Source organism: Telmatherina bonti (assembly GCF_933228915.1).
Source record: "Telmatherina bonti genome assembly, chromosome: 24".
Lineage (NCBI taxonomy): Eukaryota > Metazoa > Chordata > Actinopteri > Atheriniformes > Telmatherinidae > Telmatherina > Telmatherina bonti.
In genome coordinates, this window is record NC_136633.1 from 9554012 (window position 1) to 9565592 (window position 11581).

The 11581-nt window shown below is 38.9% G+C and overlaps 1 protein-coding gene across 1 annotated transcript; it reads right to left on the bottom strand.

The window, feature by feature from the left end:
• Positions 1 to 1256: 1256 nt before the first annotated feature.
• Positions 1257 to 9405, bottom strand: aamp (angio-associated, migratory cell protein). The gene is made up of 11 exons (XM_079264237.1): positions 9110 to 9405; positions 8830 to 8970; positions 8631 to 8750; positions 6815 to 6954; positions 6459 to 6603; positions 4293 to 4376; positions 3946 to 4061; positions 3770 to 3864; positions 3597 to 3687; positions 1954 to 2108; positions 1257 to 1757 (listed from the first exon to the last, which is right to left on the bottom strand). Exons 1-11 carry the CDS (start codon positions 9198 to 9200, stop codon positions 1682 to 1684), a joined length of 1254 nt encoding a protein of 417 aa, XP_079120363.1. The 5' UTR covers positions 9201 to 9405; the 3' UTR covers positions 1257 to 1681.
• Positions 9406 to 11581: the final 2176 nt, after the last annotated feature.

Sequence of the window (11581 nt, forward strand, 5' to 3'; positions counted from 1 at the left end):
CCCAGAGGGACGTGCCTGGAACACCTCACCAGGGAGGTCCAGGAGGCATCCTGACCAGATGCCCGAGCCACCTCAACTGGCTCCTCTCGACGTGGAGAAGCAGCGGCTCTACTCTGATCTCCTCCCGGATGACCGAGCTCCTCACCCTATCTCTAAGGGAGAGCCCGGCCACCCTGCGGAGGAAACTCATTTCAGCCACCTGTATACGAGATCTCCTTCTTTCGGTCACGACCCACAGCTCATGACCATCAAAAACCCCGGACTGCAGCCTGGAGAATGGGGCGGGGCTGGATGTCCAATGGGCAGGGGGTTAGGGTTAGGGTTAATCCAATCAAAAAGTTGAGGGGCCGGCGTTTGATATCCAGCCCCACCTCATTCGCCAGGATGCAGCCAAGACGCTCTCATGACCATAGGTGAGGGTAGGAACGTAGATCGACTGGTAAATGGAGAGCTTCGCCTTCTGGCTGGCGATCTCGCGCTCCATCCTTCCCTCACTCGTGAACAAGACCCCGAGATATTTAAACTCCTCCACTTGAGGCAGGACCTGACCCCCGACCCGGAGAGGGCAATCCACCCTATTCCGGCTGAGGACCATGGTCTCAGATTTGGATCCCAGCGGTTTCACACTCAGCCGCAAATCGCTGAAGTGAGAGCTAGAAGTCACGGTCAGAAGACGTGGTCATGTTGGTTTTATCTGGCCGTGATCTCCAGCTCTCACAGAGAATTATGATGGCTGTAAAGATAAAAGGGGTCCAACCCGATACGAGCAGGGTGAACTTAAAGTAGACAACTTAGTACATCGTTTCGGACTCCCACTGGTGGTTTTGATGGCATTTGTTCCCAGTTACACGTTGTTCCAAATGGTACAAAAATTTGTTATTTTGGATCAGTATTTATAATTTTATCGGAATTAAATTTTTCCATTATGTGATTGTTTTTAAAATAAAAGTTCTTTATGTCATTATTAAGCGTATTTTTTTAGATTATCACCTCCATATGTCTGATAATGTTCATTTCTAGTAAAAAAAGAGAACTGGATTAGATTTCAATCAGTAAAAGACTAAGATCTTTTTCTACGTTTTCTGTCACCGTGACCCATGGAATAAAAACGCTGTCCTCCAGTATCAGCGAGCTTCACGCTGCATCTTTGTCTCACAAGCGATAAACACTGATAAAAATAGATGGATAAATATAAACTAAGGGAACACAAGACACAAAACAGTCGCTGACAATTCATTTTCATTTCAACCCCGGGAATATTTGTTTATTTTCTTTGTATTTACATTTGAGTTTACAAGAAATAGCTGAAGTCTGAATGGAGGACCACACACACCTTCAGGGAAAGTCCAACCAGCTGGCGAATGACAGAAGAGATGCTTTCCTCTTCAGCGCAAACATCTTCCGGAGGACTCAACATTAAAGATCACTCTCTGAACAGGACTTTGTTTAGTCTCACGTTTTCACATCTTTCAGCATCTTAAAGTCTAAAATAGAAACATTTTGTTTTAGTTTTGTGTGTGCTTGTAGTAGCTCAAACATCTACAGCACAGCTGGTACAATTCTACAAAAATGAGGTCAAATAGGAGAATCCAGAAAGGAAAGAAATGTTCTCCAGTGTGAGATAATAAAAAGTCTGTTTCTCTTGTTGCGTTTCCTCTTCTCTCTGTGTTCGGCCTTTCTTTTACCGATCAGGTCTCTGGAGGCAGAAGACTTTCGCCTGGTTGTCGCCTGAGGCGGTTACTGCCAGAGATGCTTCCCTGAGGAGAGACGAGGACAGCGTTGAGCTGAAGAAACTACTCCAGCAGTAGCTCTGTTGTCACTGTGAATAATCTACCTAACTAATGACGCATGAGAAGGACAAAATAAAGCTTTTATCTATGACGAAATGAAAAATCATCAGAGAAATAACGGGTTTTTTTAAGCTCTAGCAACACTCTATTCCTGCAGTCTTACCGGTTGACGGCGAAGTCGAGGATCTCTCCGGTGTGGCCGCGGTACTCGGACAACATGTTACCGGAGCGACCGTCCCACAAGTGCAGCGCTCCGTCTAAACTGCAGGTGGCCACCACAGAAGAAGAGTCTTCCCACTGCAGACGGACAATGCCGGCCTGGAGGACCACAGAGAGTACAGCTGACATGTTGGAATCTGACTAAAGCAGGTTTTAACCATTAGACCCCATATGAAAGATGGACGGAGCCTCCAGTGGTTAAAAGTGAAGCCGATACAGAAGTGCATAAAACTGCAGTTCCCCCTTCATCCACTAGGGGCTGCAAAACAGAGCAAATCCCCATAGACTCCCATGTTAAAAAGACCAACTTCACAATAGAAATAGACATGTTTCCAGCCTGGTTCAAAAATCCATTTTAGGTTTCATAGGTCAGGTTTACCTTCATGACAACTGTGGGCGGAGTGAATTTTTTTCTAACTCGCCTGTTTTAAAGTAATTCAATCTCAAAGTTCGGCAAATTTAGGGGCGTGTCCTTTTGATTGACAGGTGCCCGATCTCCCGCTTCAAGTCAGAAGAACGTAGAACAACCGCGGTTTTAAGACGGCTAACAACGTGACTTAGCTTTAGCCCGCTTACCTCCGTTAGCTGGTTAGCTCCTGTTATCTCTGGGTTAGCTCGGTTAGCTCTTAGCTACAGAAAGCTTGGAGTTCGCTAGATGTCAATCATCCACCATGACGCTCACAGCCCCCCTCTCAGCTCCACCTCTTTGCCCAGATTTGTATTTTCTGGGCGAGACGACACATATGCCCCTGCCAAGATGGTGATGGTAGAAACCACCCACAGAGCTTCAATTCAGCTCTTTAGAAACGTATACGTGACGTCACGGAGGCTCCGCCCATCTTTTATATACAGTCTATGGCTGGGCTACTTAATTAGATGTTTAGGTGGGCCAGATTTTCACATAAAAAATTGATCAGAGGCAGTAAATAAAGTAAGGGAAGAAAATAAATAATAATCAAAATTCCAGTCAGAGCCTATTTTTCTCCTAACCTATAAAATAAAAAGGTCATATCAAGCTAAACTTCTCCATGTGGTGCCTCCTCACATTGTAATCTTTAAACACCGCTACACACTCATCGCATATTTAAACACATTGGTTTGGCGCACGAATGTGACGGAAAAATAAACACATACTTATCAGTCCAGACGGGGTTAAATCTGCGGTTTTTGTTGTTAATTTCACGTTTTGGGACAGAGAGCGACATGCTTGCTAGCGCTGATCTTACAACTTCAAAACACAACAACACGCGCTGGGGTTAATGTCGCTAGGCAACCAAGTGTTGCATTCATGGTCCGCAAAACTGTAGGATTGTAGGAATGACTGAAGGTTCTTGATTAATATATTTATTCTTTTACATAAAGCTGGGCCGCATAGAGGTTGGTTCTGGGCCGCATGTGGCCCGCGGGCCGCCGTTTGAAGAGCCCTGGTGGTTTAACATAGTAAACAGCCCTGCGATGGACTGGCAAGCTGTCCAGAGTGTACCTGGGATAGACTGCTGGGATAGGCTCCAGAGTTGGATTAAGCGCTTCTGAAAATGAATGAACATCGTCAACAAACAAGCCCTCCGTGCTGGTGTACTTTTATACCTCATGCTGGCACCTGTGCCTCAGCACCTGCGTCGACAGGTCATAGATGGCCAGAGTCCCGTCCAGGTACGCCACGGCGATGAGAGGCTGGCTGGGAAGGACAGCAGAGATTCCTGTGTGTTTATTTTGCCTTTTCGTCTCAGGAAGCTTCGTACTTTCACCGTTTCACTCACACGTTGCAGAATCCCACAGATTCAACGGAGTTGGACTCTTCATCGTCGTGCGGTCCCTTCGCTTTGCCTCCCTCCACAGAAAACACTCCGACCACCTTCGGGAGAAAAGCACAAACACCAGCAGCTGCTTACAGACACCCCTCTCTTCCATCTCCAGCGTCCTCGCAGGGTTCTACCTTTCCGCTGACAGTGTTGATGAGCTTGGCACGGCCGTCCACAGAACCCGTCAGAACCAGAGAGCCGTCCTGGTTGCATGCCAGGCAGGTCAGCGCCCCCTGGTGTCCGTCCTGACCTGCACAACAACTCGCTATTACAACTTTTAAAAATGTTTTCTTAAAGTGCTTTAAATTCAGGGCTTTTTTTCTGACATCCTCATATGAACACAACCAAACCAGTCGTGATAAATCCTGAATGATAAATCCATCGTATGTGTTCGTCTCCTGTGTGGAGGAGCTTCTTTTAAATTCCACATCAGCAGATAAAAGCTACACAAAGGCAGACTGTAGTTATGTGTTAACATTACCTTTAATGACATGGATAGCATTTCCGTGCTTCAGGTCCCACACGCGCACCGTTCCATCTTCATAACCCACCACAGCCCGCTTACCTGAAGGAAACGGAAACATCTTCAGGTGCACAAATTAAATCTGCATTCTGGTCCAACCATTTTTAATCCCATAAATCTGTGCTTCGGTGTGGACGACAGGTCAAATGGGAGGAAAATGTCGTCGTTTTGTGAGATATTCACACATAAACTGTATCTGAGAGGCTTGTTTACTTAATTCAACTCAATCTTTATTTTTATAGCACATTCAACACCAGAGTTTTTGGAGCCAAAGCACTTTTTTCCACTGAAAAATCACGTGATTTATTAAAAAATAAAAAAATAAAAAACCCATATAATGAATATAAAGTCCATCTTGTCAAAGCCTCTTGAATAGAAATCAGATAAACACAAGAAGGAATTTTATGATCTTTCAGGTGTTAGGATGAACACAGAGCTGCTTTTTGGACCAATCAGGTGAAACTGGGTCATTTCCTACGTGCTTACAGTGGTTGACAAACACTAAGACAAGCAGCGTTGAACAAAGAGCTTCACACAATTAAAATTAAATTAAGATCAAGTCTAAAAGTAAAAATAAAACTATCTGTGGTTATAAAATACTATAAAACAATCTGTAAACGTGGTAAAATAGCCTGTTTAGTGAAGTTTTAAACGGCTGGGAGGAGAAATGGGTCTCCATGTCGGACTTAGACTGGTCCGAGGAGTGTGAGGATCTAACATAGAGCTGAACTGGTCTACGGTCTGGGAGCTGCCAGAGGAACCTCCATCTCCTCTAGTCCTGATCCTGGTTTTAGGTTCTGCCAGCAGGATCTGGTCTGTAGACCTTCAGACTCTTCATGGAGCATCGGGCTGCAGAAGATCAGTTGCAGAAGGCGGGTCGTAGCGTGCAAACATTTAAAACGATGAATAAAATCTGAAAGGGGAGACCAGTACAGGAGTAACGTGCTCCCATCGCGGTGCAGACACGACTTTATTATGAAGAAGTCTGAAAGAAGCTGGACGTAGAGACACAACTGATTTACTGCTTAAACTTAAACAAGCCGTTAAACACGGTGTTTGTTCCCAGTTATACGTCGCTCCAAATGGTTAAAAAATGACTTATTTAGGATCATTATTTATGATTTTATCTAAACTAAATTTTTTAGTTATGTGATTTTTCAAAATAAAAGTTCTTTCTGTCATTATTAAGCGTATTATTCTAAGATTTTCGCCTCCATATGTCTGATCATTTTCATTTCTAGTAAGAAAAGATAATACCTGGATTAGATTTCAGTAAAAGACTAAACAAACCAAATCAGCGATGTGATTTTTCAAAATAAAAGTTTTTTATGTCATTATTAAGTGTATTTTTCTAAGATTATCGCCTCCATACAGTTGTGCTCATATGTATTTATCTCCTTTCATTAAAGAAAAGCTGAATTTACAACAGTCACTCAAATAACTTAAAAAAGGAACAATAACTAAAAATTTGCAAAAATATCATTTAGTAATATAAGACACTGTTTTTTCATTTAATTGAGTTGAAGAAAAAACAAACAAAGAAACAAATGTGTCCTGGACAAATGAGAGACTTTTCTGTTGAACAGTGGGACAAAATACCTGTCAACAGGTGCAGAAGTCTGACTGAGAGGAACAGAAAACACCTGACTGGAGCGGAAACATTAAAGGATTCTTCAACTAAATATTACTTTATGACTGATGGAATATGGAATAAATTATCTTATTTGTTTGCTTTTTAAAAAAATATTTCTATTGAACCAGAATTAGAAATAAATGTCATGATTTTCATCAAATTTTTATTTATTTTATTTATTATTACTTTAATCAATCTCAGCTTATTTTGCTGTTTTTTTTTCTTTAATGAATAAATATGAGGACAACTATATGTCTGATAATTTTCATTTCTAGTAAAAAAAAAAAAAAAAAAAAAAGAGAATAACTGGATTAAATTATTATAATTATTAATTATTAACTTATAAAAATCCTGCAGAGGGGTGTGAGGAGGAGGACGCTCCATGCAGAAGCTTTGTTTGGCTAAAAAGCCCAATCCTTAAAACACATGACTACATTACATTAGTTTTAGTTTTAGAGTTTACGTTCAGTGACTGTTTTTCCATCTTTTACCATCAGGGAGGACTTTGCCGCTGGTGGCCTGGCACGCAGGACTCTGAAAGGTTTTGCAGTCTCCTCCAGGGATCTTCCACATCCACACGCTGCCGTCGTTTGTTCCCGCCAGCAGCACCGGCGCACAGGGATGCCACTCCAACCACTGAGCCACAAAAACATCACAAGCTACGAGACAACGGGACTTTTCCACACGTTTCCTCATCATGCTTTCTATAAGCAGCCTGTTAGCAGATCATCTAAACATTACGCGACTCAAACCGTCCTCCTCTCCTTTATCCTCAGAAGATCTATAAGATAACCACCACCTGATGCAAGAAGTCTGGATAAGAGACTGAAAGTCTCCAAGCCGTTACCTCCAGATCTCCCACCTCGAAGGACCAGACCTCCTCTTTGGTTTCTACTCTCCAGACTTTAATCACTCCACTCATGTCACCAGACGCCACCAGAGAGGAGTCGTAGCTGAACACGGCGCATGTCACGGAGTCTTTGTGACCTGTGAAGACAGACAAATATTAACAAATATTATAGACAGTTCTGCAAACTATGTGAGGATTGTACAGACATGATTAGTGTTAGAGGCTGCAGAGAACAACTTCTCACCCTGAATATCTGCAAGTTGAACCAATCTTAGCATCTGACATGCTTTTATATTACACACACTACACACACACACTACACACACACACATATATATATATATATATATATATATATATATATATATATATATATATATATATATATATATATATATATATATATATATATATGTTTGTTTATCTATTTTTTAAATTATGGGTGGGAAATCGAATCCGAATCGGAAATCTGGATGTTTTTCTTCCCAATTTTAAAATCTTTTTTTTTTCCCAATAAAATTAATACACTATAAAAAAAATGTTCATTTTTATTGTTTGTATTGATCTTTTTACTTGTCTTCTTGGACATTATAGCAGCAGAATGATGGTCTGGCTACTGGGTTGATTTTTCCTTATTAGAATGAAGAAAAATGACGAGAAAAAAGTTTAATACATTTTTTTTGTTTTTAATCTACAAAAATCAGCAAAATAAAGAATTGTCCCTAATATATACATATATATATATATATATATATACATATATATATATATATATATATATATATATATATATACATATATATATATATATATATATATATATATACATATATATATATATATATATATATATACATATATATATATATAAATATATATATATACATATATATATATATACATATATATATATATATATATATATATATATATATATATATGTGTGTGTGTGTGTGTGTGTGTGTGTGTTAATTTCTCTGCATGTCTTTACCTTATTTGTAAAAAAGCTGTATTTCTACTTTTATATTATTATTCAGTGTTTTTATAATTATTTTTATTCAGCACCTTGTCACAGAAACAAGTTCCTCGTCTCTGATTTGTTCAAAGACAATAAAGGCAACAAAAGTCTTTCTGATTCTGCTACTGGAATGCCATTTAGTTTTATTATTATTTTTCATAAGGAGACATGTTCGCTGTACATTTTCAACATGCAGCAAATCATAGTTGAACTGAATGAAGTCTCCGTTTTTTTCCTATTTAGTAAACAGCTCATTTAGTTCCTGTGTAAACACTGGAAGACAGAAAGCTTCACTTGGTCATGTGTGTTGACATGAAAGTCTAAAACATGCAGAGTTATTTTGAACTTCCTGGAGACCATTTAGTCTGGACGTTTGCTTTTCACATGTTCATCACAGTGCATGACTCTGCACCAGATCCACCTTCTCAGCGAGGGAATGCAGAGAAAAATGCAATTAAAGCTGGAAATGATGCTAAATTAGGCTCGTTTGACTATTTATGATCTTTGTATTTTCTTTTATGCTTTTTTTCTGCAATCATGTAAAGCACTTTGACATGTCTGGTACATGAAAGGTAATATACAGATATACTTGCCCTGCCTGTTTCTTACAAACAGCTGTTTAAAGTCTCACCCAGCTTGATATGTGGAGTAATTCTCCTTTTCTTCTGCTCTTACGTTCCACATTCTGCAGCTCTGATCTGCCCAGATTTGTTCCCTGGTTTAAAATCCTGGGAACCTTTCAGATTTCTTGCTTTTTTTTCCCTTAATGATGCAACAAAGTCTTTTGACTCTCACCAGTGCACTCCAGCAGAAGCTCCCCATCGCTCAGCCTCCAGACATAGGCCTTATCATCTCCTCCTCCGGTCACCGCCAGGCTGTTGGTTGCCGGGTCCAGACTCACACAGAACACCGAGCCTGAACAAAGGGGACATTCCCAGACTTGTTAGGCCTTCACAGCCTCGGGTTGCTGCATCAACATGCTCCAGATGTTTACCTGTGTGTCTGGAGAAGGTCAGCTCACTGTCGTCTTGTTCTGCCTCCATCTCATCCTCTGTCTCCCAGCCTTCATCACCACCATCATCATCCTCAGCAGGTTCTTCTATGTCAACATCCTCCAGGTCATCAGCCAGATCATCTGGAAGGAAGACAACTTCTTCACTTTTTAACATAAAAACTGGCTTAGAGGGAGAAATGAGGGAAAGCAGGTGGGATTGTTTCCACGTCCAGCAGCTGTAACAGGAGGAAGGTGAACCCTGTCTGGTCTTTCCCAGTACCTGGACCAGGATCCGTGTCGTCCAGGTCGATGACTTCAATGATTTCCTCGTCTCCGTGGAGCTCCGTGACATTTTCCTCCGTACTCTCCATGATGATGTTAGGAAGCTAAAGGCTAACAGAGGAAAGCTGAGGAAGATAACGTGACTTTAAAACCTCCTTGGCTGATTTAGGAATAAAAACTCAGGTTTACTTTTTACTTTTATTCCTTTTAATGTAAAACTAATTCAGATATCCGACACTTTAAACGTCAGACGGGACTTATCTCCATGTTTTCTTCACGTGTTGTTTTTGCGACTGAAAGAGACGCATGGTGATGACGTAGAGCGATGACGTCGCAAAATCAGCCGTGAACTCCATGGATATCATAGACATAATATACATAGACGCTGTCTCATCCTGCCGCCATCTTGGGTGGGTCTAAAATGAATTTATCTGTAAGGTGTAGGTCTAACTACCACAATAACTTCACCAATTTTAGAAATAACATGTGGTCCACTAGTAAAGTATTTGGTAAAATAATGTAAAATAGAGAAAAATAAAATTAAACAAATATTATAAATATTGTTAAATAAATATAAAGTTACATTTAAATAAATAATTAAGTTTAGATTAATTATTTAATTAGGCTTTAATTTTAAGATTTGAATAATAATAAAGACATGTTTATCACACACACACACACACACACACTTTATTACAACATCTCGTGGAGACAATTACAAAAAAAAACAAGGCAAGGCATTTTCTTATGTAAAGTTAATGGACAGAACCATAAAAAAAACTTCCAGGGTCAAACATTTTACAGGATCACAAAAATTAGCAACAGTCTGATCAGGATTATTAATATATTTAATGGAGGACAGAAATATTCTAAATTGATTTTTAAAGCAGTCTATATTTGGCATCTGTTTTTTTTTTTTCCATTTATTTTTGTGAATATGGTATTTACCCAGAAATATAATAATATTTGTCAGAAGAGAAATCGCTTTTATAAGTTTTGAGTTATAAAAACTATTATCTTTAACTGTGAATTAATTTTACTACTTAACCATCTGTGAATATCCTGCCAGAATCTCCTACTTACTCAGATGCTCTGTTTGTTCAGGATTCTCATGACAAAATCCACAAGGATCAACTTCTAACCCAGTTCTACACCTCAACGTCTCCGCCGATGGATAGTAGTTATTAAGAATTTTAAATTGCATTTCTTCACTTTTTTTTTTTTTGGCCATTTCAGAAATTCCCAGTGGTTTTTGGACATTGTCGGATTGTTTTAATATTCTATATTTGATCTTTTTATTATAATCATGATAATTATGCCTCTTGTAAGCATTATTTAAACATTTGTGATCACATTTTTTGTCGTCAACTTTCCAATCAGCAGATTTGGAAGTTTAATTTGGACATCACAAAACATAATTGAATTTTTTATCAGCTGTATCGGGGCTAGAGGGACAGCTTTACATATTTTCTTATAGTCTTTGTGAAAAATCTGAATATTACATTTATTTTCAAATTATTCCAAATGAAATATTTCACCATTTGTGTTCAGCTGATCCATTCTTGCACCTCCACACAGACATTAACGTCGTTTACGATTAAATCCAGAAGATGGAGCTACTGACAAACTAAACTAAAGAAAGCTCATAACTTTCTTTAGTAACAGTTTGATTTTATTTTTTCAAAATAAAAAAATTGTTTTGTTGTTTTTTTTGTAGTTGTCTCTATGAGATGTTGTAATAAAGTGTGGGAAATGAAGATATGACAATAATGTTTTCATTATTATTCAAATCTTAAAATTAAAGCCTAATTAAATTAATTAAGCTAAACTTAATTAAATATTTATTTAAATGTAACTTTATATTTATTTAATAATATTTATGTTATTTGTTTGATTAAATTTTTTTCTAAATAAAACTGCACATTTGTTACATATTTACAGCAAATATTAAATTTAGTATTTTCCTGAGAGGAAATAATCACAGTCCACCCCATTGTCCATCATCATCATCAGTATTAGCAGCATCATACAAATTTTTCTGGGTTCTTCTTATTTATTTTCCTACAATCCTGTCTTTATTACAGAGACAGGATTCAATTCAATTCAATTCAACTTTATTTATATAGCATCAAATCACGGCAAAACCATCTCAAGACGCTTTACAGACAGAGAAGAAAACATAATGAAAGCCAATTCATAACAGCCTATATAAGGAAACCAACAGATTAAGTTGGAGGTCCAACTCAATCTCCCATCCTGAGCAAGCACACGGCGACAGTGGGAAGGAAAAAACTCCCTTTTAACAGGAAGGAAACCTCCGGCAGAACCCGGCTCAAGGACAGGCAGCCATTGTAGCATTGTAGATTGTAGCGGTTCTCTCACCTACATGTTACAAAATTATCCTTGTTTTGTGGTTTTAGTCCTTTCTAACAAACCTATCTTGTTCAGTCAGTTGTGTTGACATGGATTC